Source organism: Schistocerca nitens, chromosome 3 (genome assembly GCF_023898315.1).
Source record: "Schistocerca nitens isolate TAMUIC-IGC-003100 chromosome 3, iqSchNite1.1, whole genome shotgun sequence".
NCBI classification, from domain to species: Eukaryota; Metazoa; Arthropoda; class Insecta; order Orthoptera; family Acrididae; genus Schistocerca; species Schistocerca nitens.
In genome coordinates this window covers 788,288,139-788,310,232 of record NC_064616.1, presented here as the reverse complement: position 1 = coordinate 788,310,232, position 22,094 = coordinate 788,288,139, and the positions used below count along the sequence as shown (strand labels likewise).

The following is a 22,094-nucleotide window of genomic DNA, read 5'->3' as shown; positions in this document are numbered from 1 at the left end:
GACGGAAAAAGACTGTGGAAATTCTCTGCTGGATCTTGTGAAATAAGTAAGGACCTTAACAACTAATTTATGAATGAGAGTATAATACGTTACGAAACATGTACGATATTCATGGAGGGTCTTAATATGTGGCGAAGTGTGGACGAGATTTTTATCAAGCAGGGTAAAAAATTTATGATAATCGCAAGAAAAGGAGTCACTCTAGAGAACCAACAAACCGCGTCGTCTTATGTGTACGGTGTAGGGACTTTGCAGCCGTCATTTATCGTTTTATTAAGTTCAATTTACCGTATAGGAGGTCGAGGCACAAACTGCGACTTACCATCTTCCGTCGTCATGGGGCAGAAACTTTTAGATCATGATGAACATCAATCCATTTTTATTTATTTATAACAGAGAATCATGAGGGAGTATGCAACAAGTATCTCCTTAAGTACGTCATCTTTATATGACCTAACACAGCCAAAACCTGCGGGCTCTTGGAACTGTAAGTTCGAGAATCTAGCAGCCACAATCCTTATTAATGTCATAGAAAACCCTACCAGTTTGGTAATGGAGAAAAGTTTGGAGGATAAAACTTGTGGCGAGAGGCCTAGGCATGACAACAGTAAGCAGGTTCAAATGAACATAGGTTGCAGTAGTTATCCAGAGATGAAGAGGCTTGCACAGGTTAGATTAACCTGAAGAGCTGCATCAAACCAGTCCTCGGTCTGAAGACCACAACATGTATGAGAAATCTGAGGAAGTAGTTGGGAATACACTATGTGATCAAAAGTAATCGGACACACCCGAGCCGGCCGCGGTGGCTGAGCGGTTCTAGGCGCTTCAGTCCGGAACCGCGCGACTGCTACGGTCGCAGGTTCGAATCCTGCCTTGGGCATGGATGTGTGTGATGCCCTTAGGTTAGTTAGGTTTAAGTAGTTCTAAGTTCTAGGGGACTGATGACCTCAGATGTTAAGTCCCATAGTGCTCAGAGCCATTTGAAACATTTTTGACACACCCGAAACCATACGTTTTTCATATTAGGTGCATTGTGCTGCCACCTACTGCCAGGTACTCCATATCAGCGACCTTAGTAGTCACTAGACATCGTGAGAGAGGAGAATGGGGCGCTCTGCGGAACTCACGGACTTCGAACGTGGTCAGGTGATTGGGCGTCACTTGTATCATACGTCTGTACGCGAGATTTCTACACTCCTAAACATCTCTAGGTGCACTGTTTCCTATGTGATAGTGAAATGGAAACTTAAAGGGACACGTACAGCACAAAAACGTACAGGCTGATCTCGTCTGTTGACTGACAGAGACCGCCGACAGTTGAAGAGGGTCGTAACGAGTAATAGGCAGACATCTATCCAGATTATCAAACAGAAATTCCAAACTGCATCAGGATCCACTGCAAGTACTATGACAGTAAGGCGGGAGGTGAGGAAACTTGGATTTCATGGTCGAGCGGCTGCTCATAAGCGACACATCACGCCGGTAAATGGCAAACGACGCCTCGTTTGGTGTACGGAGCGTAAACATTGGACGATTGAACAGTGAAAAAACGTTGTGTGAAGTGACGAATTACGATACACAACGTGGCGATCCGATGGCAGGGTGTGGGTATGGCGAATGCCCGGTGAACGTCATCTGCCAGCGTGCGTAGTGCCAACAGTAAAATTCGGAGGCGGTGGTGTTATGGTGTGGTCGTGTTTTTCATGGAGGGGGCTTGCACTCCTTGTATTTTTGCGTGGCACTATCACAACATAGGCCTACACTGCACCTCCTTGCTACCCACTGTAGATGAGCAATGCGGGGATGGTGATTGCATCTTTCAACACGATCGAGCACCTATTCATAAGGCACTGCCTGTGGCGAAGTGGTTACGCGACAATTACATCCCTGTAATGGACTGGCCTGCACAGAGTCCTGACGTGAATCCTATAGAAAAGCTCTGGGATGTTTTGGAACGCCGACTTCGTGCCAGGACTCACTGACCGACATCGATACCTCTCTTCAGCGCAGCACTCCGTGAAGAATGGACTGCCATTCCCCACCAAACGTTCCAGCACCTGATTGAACATATGCCTGCGAGAGTGGGAGCTGTCATCAAGGCTAGGAGTGGGCCAACACCAACTTTAAATTCCAGCATTACCGATGGAGGGCGCCATGAACTTGTAAGTCATTTTCAGCCAGGTGTCCGGATACTTTTTCACACATAGCGTCTGTTGACAAGCTAGTCTATTGTTTCTGAGTATCCTTAAAGGCAAGCACGCGCAGGAGAGCATTGCTCGGCAGCTGGCGGAGTTGCCAGCTCCCTGGAGACGGCCTGGGTGCGCGCTGCACATTGTTCCCACACCGCCTGCTGGGAGGGACGGCCTCGCGGTCAGACGACAGCCTCAACGCTATTTGTACACACGTAAGGCTTCCTCACCAGCGTGGCCTTTCTCAGAATGGGTTTTCACCGTATATGTGATGTGGAGGTGGCCACTGGGTCGTCCCCCAGTGGCAGCGTTCCAGTCATCCATTGACACACGCTAATCAGAATATTCTTAATCTGTATATTTGTTCTTTTGGCCGTTGCTAAGTCACTAAACGTCACCTGTTTCGAACGATCCTCAAGAGAAATCACGTTCATTGCAAAATACCCAATCGAATGTCCTTAAGGGGGTTAGGACGTCAAACGGACCGGTTTGGAGCAGGAGAGGCACCACAGGACATTTTAATTTCTACTGTGTATACTTTTACAAGTAAATTGAATTCATAAAACTTTGTCAGCATGACCAGGAATTATTCAGGATTCACACTCGTAGCAGCGGAAGTTCAGAAACATAACAAAATAATTTTTTTACACGTGAAATTTCATCATTTTTCACTTATTATTGGCTGCATTTGTTGCTATAGGTACACTTTTCTCTATAAGTAAGAGAGACTGTTCGATGAATTTTCCACAGCATACAAACCATACTACACAAAACTACAAAAATTAGAACCATTACTTTTCACCATACCGTTTTAATAATAATGTGCAATTTCCATGATTCAATTGATCGTTGCTAGTCAGTTAGTTGTGTAATTCTGCTTGTGCTTGTGCTATGTTAGTCTATGGCATTTATAATTTTTACATGAATATGTGGCTACACTAACTTGTCACTGTCCGGAAATATGTATATATTTCATACGTTAAAGGTGACGCAGAGGCAAGAGTAGCCGGTCATAGTCTACTCTACATATGTATGGTGAATAAGTGTCTGTATTTGAGTGTTTGTACTCTCTTTCTTCTTTTTTTTACTGAACTAGCCAAATAATTGTCATTTAAAAAGTCTTTTGGACATTCGCAGTCATAAACCACAGCTGCATTACATTAAGTAAATGTCCCTTCCGTCATTTGCTGCACTCTTCAAAGTGGAAAAATTAAACGGAAGACGTATAAAGCAATTATAATGAAACTAGTTGTAGTGTATCTTTTGGCGATCCGAAAACTACTTTTATCACCTAGAGTCGCTTTAAGTTACGATTCATGTTTTTACAGGCATATAGTAGCGTTATAGTCTACAATAGGAATACTGTATTCCTTAAGATTTCGTATACTCATCGTGTAAATGAAACATAAATATCTCAACTCGTAGAAGAACTATCCAGGGTGTGCGGCACGTAGCATTCTGCGAGAAGATTTTAGTGGTCGATGAATGAAACGATATGTTTAGATATTTGACAAATTTACTTGTGAGTGTCCTAAGTTACGAAATAACTAAAAGCGGAATAAAAGATATCTCAAGATTCTATAAAGTCATATATAAAGTGCACACAATGTTATCAGAAGTATAACCAAGGAAAAAATTTTGAACTTTGTTTCCTGAAGACCGTAAGAAAAAAGTGTTCAAAGGTAGCGCCACCGTACGAAGTATGTGATTAAATGATTTGAAGAAATAAGTACGATTTCGAATCAGAGACGCAAAATTAGTAACCACTCTTTGATATTTTAAGAATGAAACGTTGACGTCGTTAGCAGAGTATTTGCTTAGTGTTAAGATTTATATATTTTATATTATTTTTCCATTGCAAGTTTCACGAGCTATCATCAGAAAATAGTCCAGTTACTTTTCTGATGCGCAGACTACATTCTAAATTACATTGATATCCTTGGAGGTTTTTAATGGTTCGTAATTGCAGCTATAATTCTGACGTCTGCATTGCACTCGTTTCCTGTTGTGTGAAAATATTTCGTATTATTAATTTCAAATTCGTTCTTCTAGTATTCGTACATCACTTGGATCGTTAAAACTTCGTTGTGTTCGAATGGCGACCCTTGAAGTCCAGTTTTTTTCCTTTCTTTTATCAGGTTTCATTAGCAGAATATAAAAACTACTCGGCAACAAGTGTGGCATTTGTAGATGTACGCATGAAGCATAATGCTCTAAAATGATAGTGTAAAGTAATCGTTGCATAAAGAACGGAAGTTTTTTCTTTATTAGTTAAGCTGTATCTAAATTTACGTTATTTATGTAGTACGCTGCAGACAACAAAGTAAACATAACATTATTAAATTTTCTGGACATAGGCCGGCCGGAGTGGCCGATCGGTTCTAGGCGCTACAGTCCGGAACCGCGCGACCGCTACGGTCGCAGGTTCGAATCCTACTTCGGCCATGGTTATGTGTGATGTCTTTAGGTTAGTTAGGTTTAACTAGTTCTAAGTTCTAGGGGACTGATGACCTCAGAAGTTAAGTCCCATAGTGCTCAGAGCCATTTTTCTGGACATAATTCTGTTGGCGGAAACTAAAAAACACTTCATAAAATCCTGCTTTTTCTTCTTTTGAAGACGTACAATCGCCGGCATTGTCTTATGAACGAGTGACACTACAGTAACAACGCATCGGTTCTCTCGAAGCACTAGTCTCATTAGCAATGAGCGGGGCATCAACTCACAAACCTGTGAAGGAAGCACCAGATCTATTCGGCATAATGATTCCCTTCCGCGCAGTGCATACAGTATGAAATGGTATATAATTAACGCATGTAAAAAAAAAAGAGCTCCGCCAACCGGGAATGAAAATATACTAGTAGTACCGCCATACAGTGAGCTAGCTTGTAAAATATAAAAACTTTTGTTTTTGGTCTATGTAGTTTCCTAGTACTCCATACCTGTTAAATAGACACTATGGCAAATCAAAACAAGTTTCAACTTGTCTGGATGTATTTTTGCTCCGCACAGTATTAATCACGCATGCTGCACGATAAGATTCTTCTTTGAAATTGTAAATGAGTTTTAAATAATTATTCTGAAGCAGCGGGACATTATTTATTGGTCAGTAGCAGTTTTAAAGTAGAAAAATTTCAATTTCTTTCCCATTCGGCCGAAGTGTTTAAAGACAACTCATCTTCTAGGGTACTACCTAGGCTGGGCCTTTCATATACCGTAGCTTACATCGCCCTGCAGCTACAAATACTGCAGAGAAATCTGTAATCGAAAGTTCCAAATTTATGAAGCATGAAATTATTTGGGGGCTGTATTAAAAAATAAAAAAATGGTTCAAATGGCTCTGAGCACTATGGGACTCAACATCTTAGGTCATAAGTCCCCTAGAACTTAGAACTACTTAAACCTAACTAACCTAAGGACATCACACACACCCATGCCCGAGGCAGGATTCGAACCTGCGACCGTAGCAGTCCCGCGGTTCCGGACGGCAGCGCCAGAACCACTAGACCACCGCGGCCGGCATTAAAAAATAAATTTTCCACTGTTCTGTCGTAACGTTTCAGCCCTTGTAGCACTCGGCCAATGTCAAGAAGGACAATCGAAAATCCCACCGATTAATTAATGTACCTTCGTAATGGAATTTACCTCTCTGTAAAGATGGACATTACGGCAGAAAAATCAGTGTCGTACGTTATTAATCTCATTCAGTACTTATCATTATAATCACTGTGGTACTGTCCTTACTGAGCATTTAAATTTTTACAGAACCTCATATTAACTCACTAGAGACTAAACTGAATTGAGTCCCGACTGCTAGTTCCGTTCTATGTGGTTCCTGTTTTCATCGCTTGAAGTTACAATTTGTTTTCCCAAACACTGCTATATTGACTTCGATGCTGATGTTAAAGATCTATAGTATTTTATATAATTTGGTTAATTGCTTGTTTTGTATTATCTGTTCGGTAGAACTGGAACTGAAATGTCAGTACTGATATTGGTTTCCTCTAGTTTCCCTAAATGAATTGAGGGGAATGGTCGGGTGGCTCCTTCGAGATGCCGAGACGGGTTTTCAACCTCACCCTTTTTTAGCTTATCTAGAGTTCCGTCTCTGGCCTCAGTATCGACGGAGCGTTACACGCAAATCTTTGTTTGATAGAGCATTAAGTTCCTTCAGTCATGACAGAACTTACCATTTCTGTCTTAGGTATAAACCGAATCCTGACTGATTCATGATATTGGCTTAAAGGGACCAGTTCGTGAATACGAGGGAAATATTGAAAAATTAGTCAGTTTTACAAATAGTGTAACTCAAAGATTAGAGATGTAAGCCCATGAAATGATTACCATCTTTTAACTGATCTTTTGGGAAGAATTTAATGCACAAACTACAGCTTTTGGTCTCTTTTTTTAATTGTATCTTGTGTTTCAAGTGAAATAAAGCATGTTAATTATTTATGTACAGCATAGGTACACGAATCTCTAAATAAAAAGAAAGCAGAAGTCAGATTTTTTTCTGGAAGTTCTTTACACTCTCATGTTTAAAGTAGACTCTTAAAAAGATGTTGCTTTCATAAATTACCGTTCAAAAAATTTAATAATAATTACCAATAGTTTCAGTAATTATCTCACAGTTTTTCTTTAAAAAGGTCTTTAATTTTCAAATTTAAGTCATAAGAAAAGTCTACTTCTCGTCATGTGTGTTTAAAGACAATATACAGAGTTTCAGCTCACTGTATTTAACTGTTTTTAACCAGTGTGTACTAGAGCATCAGAAAACTAAATTTCTAGGAAATTCAAGTTAAAGTTAAACCTTGTATCTCTACCTACCCTGCATAACACTAATGCGTCCCAGGTCCACAGCCATCTTTTTCTGGTATTGCTCTCTCTCCTTTTTCTTTTTCAGACTTCGTACTATTGCTTCTTTGGTGGCCTCCCCAATGATTTGTTTGTTTCCGAAAGTCTCCTGCGGTCTATCAATTAAACCTCTTCACATATTTAGTTCATCTCGCACTTTCATCAATTCCATAACCTTAAACCCTGGCACTGCACTATCATTGAAACATAGCAGAGCATTCAACACACCTATTTTCAAGGTATTTAGTCCTATCAGAACAGTTTTTGGTAATCATTCCCATATACAGTTCTTACTCTCTTATGAGTACTGTGTCCTACCGTGGAATTACTTCTCTAATAATCTTGGGTATCTAAGACATTAGAGACTAAAACTCACAAAAAGCAAACAATAGAGAAAAAATCCTGTTTTAATAGAGCTGTCTGCGTGACATACAGGCATCGTCATGTGTGCAAACATTTTTAAATTCCTCTAATTTTGGGGCTTCTTTCGGTATACTTTCGTTGAAGTAAACTTTTTATTGTGCAGAAACCTACAAAGAACTTTTTAAAGACAAAAATTATAAAATTCGTTTTTTTGACACTTATTCAGGTACTAATCCCCTTAAGTAGCGTAATTGTCTGTCTTAAACTTTTCTGCATTTTTTTTCAAATTTGAGTTATTTTTAACTGTTTCTGTTAAGATGAGCAATTTTTTTTCCTTTGATTAAATATTCAGCCTGCTGTATCTCTCACAACCATTCAGTCACTGATGTCTTGGAAGGGCAGACTTATGATTTTGAAATGAATGGAATGTAGTATTAACTGGCAATTAAACCACAACCGGTGTTCAAACATCATGTGCTTTCTTATTACAAGTTTATTTTTCCCATCACTTCATGACGGCAGAAGACGAACAGTATTTCAGTGCTATCATCAGACTGTTTTACTTAATTTCTTACCTTGAGTCATGGCCTCAGCTATGCAGCAGGAAGCACAGTCATGCTGCACCAATACAGTCCGCACACGAGCAACGTTTTCCCTCCTAGTTGTGGCTGGTGCGATCATTCAGCAATTCTATACCAGACTCTCGTGTAATAAGCATCAGCTAATAACGAACCTCGCCACCCTCTCACTTATTCGCTAACTATATTTCGTCAGATGAAGTTGGCACAATCCCCACACTCGCCAGTATTACTGCCAAGCGGTCGGAGCCGCTTCTCGTTTGGCAGCGTGCAGTTATGAAAGATTTCTGTGTGACTCATTATTCAGCCAGCTATATTCTTCGCAGGGCTCTTACAGAGATAATTGGAGGCAATGATAATTCAGAACTGTCAAATTATGAATGGGTTGGATTTTTATTCGGGTTGACACCGAAGAAATCCAAAATCCGTCAGATATACTGTCTAACTTTCTGAATGGTTCGTACGTCACCACCCACCTGGAAACGAGAAATCTAAAGACTTTCAGTTGAGGAAGAAGCCAACAGCATTTTGTTACGAAACAAAAAATGGGATATGGCTCATTCTTGAGCCAATTTCTCATTTTACATCTGTATAATACTGCTACTGAAGAATTATACACCTGTGTTCTGAATTCAGAATGATTAAATGCATACATCCTTCTGATTGGCTAACAGTTAACTACGCATTTTATAGCGAATCATCACTTGTTTATAGTTCAGCATAAGAGTCACCGAGAGAGAGATGACGGAAGAGCACAAAAATATATAGTGTTTGCATTAAGACGAACATACTAGGCGGATGGTACATTTGTCTGCTGGCCTTTCGGCCAAATTTGAAAGGAGTTTAAATCTCAAAAAATTTTCAGCAAAATAAAATGCTAGAAACTGGGAACCTATGATTTTTCTTAACAATTAGACGAAGATCTTAGCTCCGAGAGGAGGTCAGGTGGTCTCATAGAACAAGAACACACAAGATCCCACCGAGTTTACTTTACATTTGTCCAATCTAGACTACAGCAACAACTAACAAGGAAACATAGCGTTTCAGTCATTTAAATAACGAGCGCGATAGCCGTCGAATCATGGCCGTTCAGAAAAAAATTAAGCACATTCCAGTCACAGAATACAATCGAAGGTGATCAGGAGAGAAAATTCCCACGAAATTGTAAATAATCGAACCAATTGATTTATAAAACGTGGATCTCCATATGAAGCACGCATGTTTACAGCAGTGTCCAAGAGCTTTGGGGCAGTGTAAAAGAGTTTTGGAGGAAATATTTTTTTTTCCGGTAAAGATTATCCTATCATGAAAAGAAAAAGTTGCACGGACAAAGAAGAAAAGTATCCGCCAATAACGATTCACACAGCGCTACGCAGTATTTGAAGCGGTGGGCAAAGTGTTTTTAACCATTCGCTGGTACCTTGGATGTCATTATCTAGTACCTCAGAATATTCGTATATAATATTCTGAATTCAGCGATGGAGCATCTGTCACATGGAAAACAGTTGTCAACGAAAACGTGAGAGAGTGTGGTTTAAACTTTTAAGTGACAGAAGGTTTCCCCTAGGATTACAATGACATACATCCCAGTATGTACTCTTTGTGAATAACAGTGAATAAATCTGTTTATTTATTATGTATTTTTAAGTCTGTCATAAGGTTACAAGTGTCACTTAAAGGGCTAACGTCATGTCGGGGACAATGTGTTTAGAGCTGGGATCCAAGCTCGGATTGGGAAAGGCTCTACAAGGAAACGGGCTGTGTACCTGTCAGAGGAATTATCCCAGCCTTTCCCTTAAGCAGTTTATGGAACTCACGGAAAAGGTAAATCTCGATGGTTGGACGGATCCCTGAAACCCGTAGTCCCGAACAGGGATGAGAAAGACCGACAGGTTAAAATTGATATTGGTATTTTAATTCTGAATATCCGATATTTTTCAGTATTTGTTTGGTATAGATTATAAGAGGTGTTTTTATTTTTTTTTACTAATAATCGGGAAAAAACCGAAGTATCAATTAGCATAGTAACAGAGTAAAATTTTTCGTTTTTAAATAAATATTTTTTAAAGAACGAGTAATTTTTATTCGTAAAATTTGCATTGCTTTGAAGTATTGCATTATTACAGAAAATGGTAAATGCAATCAGTGCTATTTTAATAACAATGCCGACAGAAACGAGAAACAAACAAATGGCATGAGAATTGGTACAACACTGCTGTGACAGTAATGCAGGGTGTGATTTGTGCTTCTACCAGGGGGGGGGGGCGGGGGATGTCTTAGGGGGTTAGTAGAATTATATATGTTACTAGCTTGGACCGTGGTATTACGCATGGTTAAACAGCTATTTATAAATAGATGTTAATGCCGAAACTCACTATTGACACGTATGCATTATCAGAAAAGCCATCCCTTGTTATATCTTTAAAAGTACATTATAGGTAAAGCTTATTTACAAAATCATCTACATGCGGGTACAGATATACGAGGGGAATTCAAAACGTAGAAGCACATTTGTGAACAGTTGTACTTATTCTGATGATAGAAAACTGAAACATATTAATAGTGTTAATAGTAAGACTTATTAAAAACTTTCAGTTTTCGGCTCCACAAATTTACATTATATGTAAAGTTTTACTCCAGTGCTTGGGAAATAGACATCCCAGTTTGGGATACATAAACTAAAACCAGAGGAGGGGATGGTCTGATGCAGAGGGGGGGAAATCCCCCCATACCCCCCTGCAAATCGCACACTGCAGTAATGTACCTGTTGTCATGTGGCGTCCCATAGACGGTTACCGCGTGTACATGCAGTGTGAAAGACTTCCTCTATGTGGTCTGTATGATAGTTTCTCACTGTCGTTGTCGGACATTAGTTGTATTACACAATGGCACCACCCCTAGACTGGAAGTATTTTACAAAGCAAGGTATCAATGAAGTACAATGCTCCACTTTCTGTAAAAGATTAAAAACGGAAGAAGCCACAACAAAGTTCCGACATAATTTATGGAGAAAACTTAACAGGTTGTTCACAGTTTACAATAAAAATAGAAAGCAGCTGATCTGCTGCCTGTGTCCACACAGCAGGCCTTTATCTGCTTTTAGCCTTTGAAACAGACAAATTAACACGAAAAATAGAGTTTTTCGACACCAGTTTTCGCCCTTTACCACTGACTACTCGTAATATCCAAATAGTGGTATGATATCCGATTAAAACATGATTTTAGAGCAGTGTCAAAAAATTAGTATCAGTAGAATAATACTTGTGATTTTGCTTGGTAGCCAACAACTAATCGCCGGCCTGGGTGGCTGAACGGTTCTAGGCGCTACAGTCTGGAACCGCGCGATCTCTACGGTCGCAGGTTCGAATCCTGCCTCGGGCATGGATGTGTGTGATGTCCTTAGGATAGTTAGGTTTAAGTAGTTCTAAGTTCTAGGGGACTGATGACCTCAGTAGTTAAGTCCCACAGTGCTCAGAGCCATTTGAACCATTTTGAACCAACAACTAATCACTTATCGAGAAAAGCAGCGAACGATGGACGGACTACGTTCTTCTATTTACTTATTTCATTTAATATTTTGATTCTGTGCGTCTTGAATCTGAGGGAGTCAAAAATTTTCAATCTTTGTTCGATTACAGTAAATAATAGGAATAAATAAACGAAAATCGTTTATTTCAGAAACAAGTTATTTTGAGCGGTTTTAACAATCCGGTTAGACTGGCGTTGAAAAAAACGATATCGAGTCGAGTGTCTTCTCGCTCGCTTAATGGTTGTCATATTCTTGGTATTGTAAAATTCACTCCTTCAATATTATCGGAGCAACAGATGCATTTAAATTTTTAGACAGCATACACGCTGATGTCGAGTGTGTATAACACTTCGGTTACAACGTAACATCGTAACATAGCTGAACAAGAATTCGAGAAGAAAGTAACTAAAATATTAAGTGGCAGTATTTAGCGACACGAGCAGACTCAAAACGGACGAGAGAGGTTCGCCGGTGTTTGTAGACGATTATAAGTAATTATTGACGGGCAGTAAAAGCGTTTTAGGTGTTTCTGGGAAGTTTTAAAATGTCAGCTCAGGTAGGAGCGGAACAGCGGGGCGTCCGTCATTTGTCGGGGAGATATATGGGCCGCAGGCAACATTTGGAACTGTTGACGCGGGGGACAGAGTGGTGAGGCGTGTTCCGTTGTAAGACAGGAATTCCGACGCTTGATTTATTGGCTCGCCGGAGGTAGACAGCCACCTACAACGTGCCGCGCCGACGCTCTTTACTTCACCCTGCTCTTCCTTTTCTATAAATGATCATTTGCTGTTGGAACTGATCCGAAATATACTGCTGCGTACTGCTGTGCTCGAGTTTACTCCAGCTGCTCTACTAAACGCCATAAAAAACAAACGCTTTCGATAAAAAGTGTCAGTTTACACCGTATAATCACTCATACAACTACAGTAACTGCTTTAGCAGTTATTTTGAAAAGAAAAATGCTTATCTGAAGCATGACAGTAGCTACCTCACTTAGAGGAACATCATATTTGGTACAGTAGTGCACTCTAGCCACCAGAAAACATCACTCTACATGTTTCTAATTATGGAAATGCGTTTCCGCTTTGAGCAAACAGTAATTCTTGTTCTTTAACACACATCGTCAGTGGGTTCATTTATTTTCTTAGCATCATATCGCACCCCTGCAAGAAAAGTGACACAAGTCGAAAAACAGCATCTTTATTTTATATCACTGAAAAATGCATGCAAAGTGCCCTAACGTGCACAAAAAATGTGATGGAATTTGCGGCCAACAGTACTTACTTGAAATGCAAAGGAAGCTTACACTGTTTCAACAGAAGTTTTATAGAATTAACTCTTTAAGACGAGTTTCAACGAGTACTGCAGTTTTGAGTTGTGTTCTTGCCGGGGTGCGCGATTCTGATGAACACGTGGCTGTCTGTCATTTGCAGAACAGCTGATGTTTTGCTCCATTTCGTCTTTCGGAAATGCTTGGCATGGCTTTGAGAGTTTCATGTAACATCAATATATGATAACGAGAAAATAAATCTCCCCATTGACGATGGTGAAATATCACATAAATATGTTTGGGTGTTAAAGTAGAAGAGCTCGTATTAGCGCAAGGTAGATAACTGCGCATTTGAAAGCAAACACGGACAAAATGTGCTCCAATTACAAGATGAATAACTGAACGTATTGGTTTGAAGGTAAAGCAGCCATCAACCTGAAGTTTGATTTGTAACACCACAGAGCATTATAAGGGATGGTCTTATTGCACGTGGTTTGCCCTTGCATTCCTCCAGTCTCATGCATCCAGTTATTGCAAGGGTCTACAGTAGAAAATGGAAAAAAGAGCAATTTCATTGTTTTACTTCTCGAAGTCATTTCTGTTTGTGAAAGTCACAGTAAGTGTCAGAAACAATCCAAAGAATGACCAAGGATTAAACTATAGACTATTAGATTTGTAGTGCGTGTTTTATCCGCGCAGCCACTTATTACGTGAAGTTAGGTTGGGTAATGCCAGGCAAGTCACGTGACTACCACACGCTCTGTTTACTTCAGCGGCTCCTCAGCGCACATGCACCTCAGTATGTTCTATCAGAGATTAGGTTACCGTCATCTCATCACAAATGAATCAAAAAATTCGGCCACTCCTTCTGCGTTGCTGGCATCCGGCTCTGAAACAAGCTACATGCGCTCTGCGCACAGTTAAATGCCCTGTTGCTTTTAAGACCAATATGAAACTCTTCCTTCTACAATCTTCGTAATGTTCCCCAAGAAATTAACGTATACGGCCAGTGTCCGCCTGTCAAATCCTCCCATTTTCTGCCATCTACGCCTCATGCCCTTTTCACTTCTAAATCAGTCACGTCACTTTCTTTTCCCCTGGTTTCATTTACTGTGTTTATCACGTTCCTCTGCCTCTCACTCTCGCACCTCTCATACTACGCCCATTGCTGCTAACTCTCATAGCTTAAAACTACCTTCCAGTAACCTTTCTCTATTGTTGTACTCATGAACTATTGTAAAATCTGTTTAGTTTTCTCTTTCTGTACAATATTAATTATTGAATGTTTTATAACGTTGTATGCGGTACTAGATAGTCTATAACTTATAACATGCTTATTGTAGGGATGTAATGTAAAATATTGAGAATTTCTGGTTACATGTAAGACAGGACCTGATGGTCCTATTCTTGCGAAGTCAAATAAATTACAACCCTTTGACGTGCGATCTGTCAACACAGTCATGTTGACACTTATATTAACGAACAATAACTATCTCCTTTCCCCTGATGTCTTCTTAATCCAAGCGTACAAGACAAAAAAATGGCTCTGAGCACTATGGGACTTAACATCGGAGGTCATCAGTCCCCTAGAACTTAGAACTACTTAAACCTAACTAACCTAAGGACATCACACACATCCATGCCCGAGGCAGGATTCGAACCTGCGACCGTAGCGGTCGCGCGGTTCTGTACAAGACAGGCATTGTTTTTATGACATTATGAACTATGTAACCGAAGTACAATTAAGTGAAGTAGAAAACGTCGGAATCTCCGTGACGCTTTCCGCGGATGATTATGTTGTATACAGGGAAATCACAACGCTAGAAAATTGTTGCGAAATGCAGGAAGACCTGCAGAAAATCGGCGCTTGGTGCAGGGAGTGGCAATTGACCTACAACATAAGCAAATGTAGCGTATTACGTATACATAGACAGAAATATCTTTTATTGTATGATTATACAATTGCAGAACGATCATTGGAAGCAGTTACTTACATAAAATATCTAGGAGTATGCGTACGGGGCGATCTGAAATCGAATGACCACATAAAATTAATCGCGAGTTAGACATATGTCACACTTAGATTCATCAGAAGAATTCTCAGGAAATGTGGTCCATCAACAAAGGAAGTAGCTTACAAAGCACTCGTTCGACCAATAGTTGAATATTGCTCGTCAGTATGGAATCTGTACCAGATAGAGGAAATATAGAAGATCCAAAGAAGAGCAGCGCGTTTCGTTACAGGTTCATTTATTAAGCACGAAAGCGGTACAGAGATGATCAACCAACTGCAGTGGGAAACGCTGCAAGAGACGCATTTTGCATCGTGGTGTTGATTATTTTTAAATTTCCGAGATCGTACTTTCCTTCCGCCTACGTATATCTCGCGAAAAGACCACGGAGACAAAATTAGAGGGATTCAATCACACACGTAGACAATTGTACTCCCCTCGAATTATTGGCAACTGGGAGAGGAACAAGAAGGGGAGTGAGTGTGGAACACAAAATATCCTCCGCCACACACCACAAGGTGCTTTGCGGAGTATAGATATAATAGATGTAGACAGACTTTTGCCAAGTTTGATTACTTCACAAGAAACTTGCAAACGATGACAGCCATGACGAACTAAAAAGCTTTCGAATTGTGTTCTCGGTATCAAATATATAAGGACAGATTATTAAGGATTAACGCTCTGTCGACGATTATGTCATCATAGACTAAGCATAAGCTCGTATAAGACAAGGATTGAGAGAGAAATTACACACGTCCCTTTCCAAGAAACTATTCCGACATTATCGTAATCTATTTACCGATTCCTGTAAACCAAAACAGTCTTTAATCGAAAATTTTTTCTTTATTCAGTGACCACTTTAGAAAAGTTAGGTCGTCATTAGATTAGCTCTTTCAGAAGACGTAATCGAATGATGATCTATCTGATTGAAACCGGTCACTAAACAAGGAAAAAAATTACGATCAAAGACTGTTTTAGGTTCCAAAAGTTTTTAAACACTGGATCGCTCTGTTCTCCATTGGGATCATTCACTATTTATGGACGCCATACCTGACCTACATCATTATCGGCGGACGTGTATTTGATCTCCACTCCTCCAGTGTCTGTATAGAGCGCGCTAACCAATGCGCCTCCCCACTCGGAACGACGACAAACGCCAACAAAGGAAAGTTAACGATCGCTAGATGTTTTCGCGCTGTAAATAAACACCTCAAGTAAATGTGGTTCCTGGAACACAGTAAAAATGGAGCACGGGAAAATCGTAAAGAAACAATAACCAATGTTGAACTACTGCGTAAATTACATAAATTCGGGGAGTTCTCATGAAAGTAAAAGAAATGGCTCTGAGCACTATGGGACTTAACATCTATGGTCATCAGTCCCCTAGAACTTAGAACTACTTAAACCTAACTAACCTAAGGACATCACACACATCCATGCCCGAGGCAGGATTCGAACCTGCGACCGTAGCAGTCGCGCGGCTCCGGACTGAGCGCCTAGAACCGCTAGACCACCGCGGCCGGCGCGCTAACAACTCACAGGCATAACGATTGAGAGTAGCGTAAATGAAAGCACTAGCAGGTGTCCGCAAAAGTTGGGTTATGAACAATTCGAAGCTCCAGACTTGTGCATTCCAACAATGTATTAGCACTGTGTCATTAAACAAAGTTTCTATGCTTTTGGTTATTCCGTCCAAATCATAGCTCTACTGTCAATAATTTAATAACAGTCTTATAATCATAGCGTATGGTTCTATGACGTCGTGTGCGATTATAAATTCAGCGGTTGCGTATTTACCATAAGTTTTGTTTTGTTCTTGCATAATGTTTCACGCACTAAATGGATAGTCTCCGACCATGCAGCGGACAACGACGTCGTCATTTCAGAACATAACTTCTGGCGATGAAAAGTACACAATTGTTAAATTTCCTGCATAATAATGCATAGCATAAATATCTGTTTACATTATCGGCATAAATTTTTAAGAATACTCAGAATGTGATAAATTAAAAGTCTCTGTGTTGTATATAACGTATACCATACCTGTTAACAAATAGTAAATGATCCTTTCGCTGCAATGTCAATACGATCTGATAATTTCTAATTAAAATAATATTGAAAGATTTGCCGATAGTCTTATAGCACAGTTCATTTGAAGAAAGAGTGTATTTATCGCAACTGTTTCAATAATAACCTCACGAAAAAGATTGCCTCCCGCTCTCGCCCTGCATTACTTAAATTATTTTGGGTTTAAGGACAAATGTAAATTTGAAATTATTAATTTGCCGTCAGTAATTTCACATAAATTTTCGGAGGTATTACCTAGACATAGAACATTACTAAATTATCTCATACAAGCAAGCGGTAATCATACCGTAAAATGTGAAAAGTTGAGTTCGCAAGCAGATGATGGCATGTATCGGAACGTCGGGACCATTTTCAGAGATTCCCGATTTCTGATATTAATTAACACTATAGATTTCGGGGCTTAATATCAACTTCCCGAAATTTTGAAACAATCTAATCAATACAAGAAATTCTAAACTTCTAAATACACAGTTGTGCTGAAAGAGAGTGTTGATTTTAGGTCGAAATTCAGATTAAATCAGTGATTCCCACCTCTTTGCCTATTTATAAAAGCAATGGTTCTGCACATGAAATATTATCTGCTATACATCTTTATACTTAGTGCTACTTTGCTCATGTTTCGACAGCGCATGTATATTTATTTACGATATTAAAATGTAGCAATAAAGAAAGCTTCTTTTGTTAAACCTATGAAAGTCATATCCTAATTAATAACATTTTAAGATATTTATTGCATTTTTGCAAAGTTGAAACGTTTTTCCTAAAGCGAAGAGGCTAAGAAATGTGCAAAACATAAAGTGGCAAATAAGGTAGTATGTTTGTATGACGTACTTTGATATTGTAGTTTGTAGACAGCTAGATTTCAAGATCGGAAGAAATCACAGCCCCGTAATCGGTTGTTATGGACGTTCTCGTATCCAGAGAGACAATAACTTAGACATACTTTACTCAGGTAATCTTTTTTCTTTTTTTACGTATAGGTAATCCAAGCAGTAGCTAGCGGTTACTAAGATTATTTTAATTTTTTCTTCTTTCTGCACATTTCGGAAAACTGGTAAATCGAAACGTTTGTAAATTTGTGCAACATTCCAGTCTGCACTTAGTCGGAGGAAGGTAAAAATTTCTAGATGTGATGACACTATGTAAGCCGTCACCGAATTCGGTGCAACTGGCAAATCGGAGTGCAGCTTTTGTGGTTCGACCACTACCTGGTAATTTCGTAAAATGGGCGTTTTCAATAGAAAATCATATTGAGGTAAAAAGACTAAAAGCTGAATCAACACCACTGAGTAATCAATGTTCTATTTACATGCATAGAAAAAGGAAGTGCATTCCGAAACCTAGCCAAGCTCCGTACCTTTTCTTTGTGTGCCTGTCGACGACACAGCGCTAGTACCTTCCGAAGAGTCGCCTCTTTTATTCCTAAATAATTCGTAATTTTCCACCAGAGCTTTCCCCACATTACTAATGTCAATGAAGTAGTAGAACTGAGCACAAGTTCAGCTCAACCGCTATTTTTTGTTTTTTGTTTTAGACAGAAATTATAAATGAAAAGATTACATCTTAGGACGGAGATGGTGTACAAATAAAATTTTCTCATTTAACAAACGACGCAATCGTTTATTACGAAAGCTTCTTTCCAGAATGTATCGAACTACAGATGTAATATCGTACGATTCGTTTTTTAACAAACGCCAGACTCTCTTAGACATACAATATTTCCCCCCAAATTTAGATGTGACCTGAAAACTAATGTTTGGAAGAAGGTTAAGTAAAAGCTTTAAATATAAGACCCGTTTTTGGCTGATTCCTATTTCTGTGCTATAGTAGTTGAACGTCTACTATAATCATGAAAAGACAACATAGAAATAAAACAGTTTAGAGTGAATAAAAATTACGATAAGAGTCACAAAATACCTTCTACGGATTTCGCTTTGGAGCTCCGTAAAGCAAAGAACCTAGTTGCTCATTGTTGCGGTTGATACTTCATTTCTAAAAAATCTTTCCCTGGCCATGACTTATGTCGCGCAGTAAATAACTAACAACATGGAAATTATACAAGCACCAGTGAGAATCATTTTGAATCTGTAGGCACTCGACTGATAACATTTTCCCCTCGGAGCGACGGTGCATTCATAGACGAAAGAGACGAAGCCAAGATTAAAATGTGGCTCCACGCTCGGGAATAACACCCAACTAGACGCAAATATGTAAAGCACGTGAAAACGAGAATAAATTCTTTCAACGCTTCGTGAAAATACAAGTACAACGTCATTCATCAAATGAATGACAAAAAAAATTAATTTTTTGTGATAAATACCTTTATACATAAGAATGATTTCACTGAGAAAGGCTTGTAAAGACTCGGGAAATACCCACCTCCCTAATAATCTGAAGCTGTGGGCAGGACGACAAACCGTAGCCAGATGTGAACGCACTTCGCTCCGCGGTCCGACTGTTGACAGCTAACAACAACCCACTAATTGTCCGCAAATTCGTTAATCTTATTTTCTCATTCCCTTTCTCTGAGGGATGCGAAAGCAGATTCAGAAACGGATATAGACCACACAAGTGTCATCACAGAAGACGATTCAACAGACCCAAAAATGTCCATAAGAATGCAGCATCCGGCAAAAATGATATTAAAAGACAACACCTACGATAAGCCCCACTGACATGATAATACTGACACTAGTAAATATATTTGAATTCTATGTAATAAAGGAAACAAACCAGCGTCATGGAAAAGCTGCAGCCGGCCGGTGAGGCCGTGCGGTTCTAAGCGCTTCAGTTTGGAACCGCGTGGCCGCTACGGTCGCAGGTTCGAATCCTGCCCCGGGCATCGATGTGTGTGATGTCCTTAGGTTAGTTAGGTTTAAGTAGTTCTAAGTTCTAGGGGACTGATGACCTCAGAAGTTAAGTCCCATAGTGCTCAGAGCCATTTGAACCATGGAAAAGCTGCAGAATCATACTGATAACAAAACGGAATAAACCTACAATAAACGCAAAATCATACCGACTAATATCATTGTTAAATACCATAGCCAAAACATCTGAATGATCGTAACAGAGCGCCTCAGAAGATATGTCGGCTCCGGAAAACATCTATTCGGCTCACTACGGCATCTCGGGAGCAGTTAACGGAGGCCGCTGGAGCCTAGTATTTTCGTGAACATAGAGCGAGCCTTTGACAAGATGTGGCATAAAGGGCTACTTCACAAACTGGCACACCTCAAAAACACCCATTATAAAATTCGTCACTCTGCCTCGCCTAAGACGTGTGTGATGCATTAACTGCACAACCTGCATGTGCGGCGTGTTGCCTATAAACGCGGCACAAGGAGGAACCGACTGGAGTTTTACTCCTACAGAGCTCTGTGTGATTTCTGTAGTTCGCGCCACTGTAGATTTGCCGACCATCTGGAGAGAACCAATATTTGGTACAGACGTTTCTCCCAAGTTATGAGTAATTTACCTCACTGGTCAAAGCTCGGAGAATATCAGACGAGCAACATAGCGACACAGACGTCCCAAAGTTATGCTGTGTTTCCTTCGGCATCATATATATTTTTCGTGGCTGGAAATGACAATACGATGAACTTTATTACATAGCTGTGAGAGAATATGTGAATTAAACAGTGACATACACAGTAGAAACGTAGCTTCACCTGTTTACTGCACGCTGAAGCAGAATTCCCACAAGTAAATATTTTCCCTTTATCATGATATTATATTTTGTCAGCAACATTATTTCAGTACATGGCAAAAAGGAATAAGCGAATGCGAAACATTGCGAAGTTGCGTAAGCTGGGCATACCCTTGCAATCACAGACTCTCGACTGTAGAAACATCGCACTAGCTACCGAAAACGAGAATAATAACTAAAAAATTTGTTCATTATATTATTTACAGAACTATCTTAAAATATGTGTAGTAGGCGAAAGAAATGAAAGAAGGCTATGGGAATGGGTGAGAATAAATAAAAAACAGCCGAGTTCCATAAGAAATGTTCATTAGAGTGTACCACGAACAACCGACTGTGAAAGATTTCTCGATTGTTCATGTCATTACATGCTAGAAATTTTGTATAAATTTCTGAAAGCTAAATACAACGTTTTTGAAAAGCCTTCTACTGCATAATGACTCCGTAATACAGAATAACCTAACAAGCTGTGCTATGTGTAAAATATGTTGCTATTTAGCTTGGTGGAAAAATTATTTTTATGTAAGGCAACATAAAAATAAAAATAATAACAATAACAAAAAATAAAAAGCTAGCAGCTGCGTTGAAGGACAATAATTTTCAGGTAAAATGTCTATGTTGACTACGTAACTACGAGCCATTTGAAGAGCATCTTAAGGTGGAAAGAATATAAATTTCGACCAGTTTCTGACAAAACATAAAATATTGACTATTTTCATTGTAGCCTTAAGTCAGTTTCAGTGATACTTGTTTACTTGGCAACAGTGTGCCACGCCCCTGCTGTAAGAAGCTAGCAGAACAAGGCGCGTTAAGACTGAAACCTGAACGTACCTTTGATAGATTCGGTTTTGGCGACTGGCGGGCTGGTGTACGTGGGCGGTATGACGTCTACGACGACGGTAGGCTTTCCTAGATGTGCAGCCGGCGGAGGCTTGATGTCTTCCGAGGAAGACACGACCAGCTGGTGTTCCATCACGCGGAACGACTGCTGCATGCTGCGACGAGCTGGTGGCAACGGCTGGGCGCAGGACACTAACTACGTGCTCAGCACCGCTGGGGGAGCCGTATTAGCGACCCGTAAAGAGACGCCTTCCCAATTGGTTGGGACGGACGCGCTCCGCCATTGGTCGGCGGCGGGCAGGGGCGGAGCCAGCGGCCACGCCCCGTACTCTCCCCTCGCACCCCAAAAACTACAGCTGATGCCGAGCCATCAAGGAAAATGATGACCAGGAAATCGCCGAGATTGATGCGGGCGAGGCAGTTCCTATTACTTTCTCCCTCTTCATTTCCGACCCCCCCCCCCCCCCCCCCCCCACACGCTCACCTCCTCTCATCCTAATCTACTGCTGTGCGATGTTATTTGTTGTACATTCCCTCCGCATTCGGTTAATAAAGATGGTTGCTCGAATTGAGCGTAAAGATCATTCCTTGCGACCAGTAGACGTGCCTGTCCCATACCAAACCCTGATTTAAACACACAGTTTTCGATGTTTTCCGATCTATTGCTTAA

General features: G+C 40.1%; 1 protein-coding gene across 1 annotated transcript in view; it reads right to left on the bottom strand.

Annotated features, from left to right (window-relative positions):
* The window catches only part of LOC126249429 (segmentation protein even-skipped-like), an 83,448-nt gene extending 61,891 nt beyond the window's left edge, over nucleotides 1–21,557 (bottom strand). The window contains exon 1 of the mRNA XM_049951081.1: nucleotides 21,416–21,557. Within this exon, the coding sequence (XP_049807038.1) occupies nucleotides 21,416–21,557 (142 nt within the window). The remainder of the gene's footprint in view (nucleotides 1–21,415) is intronic.
* Between the last annotated feature and the right edge of the window lie 537 nt (nucleotides 21,558–22,094).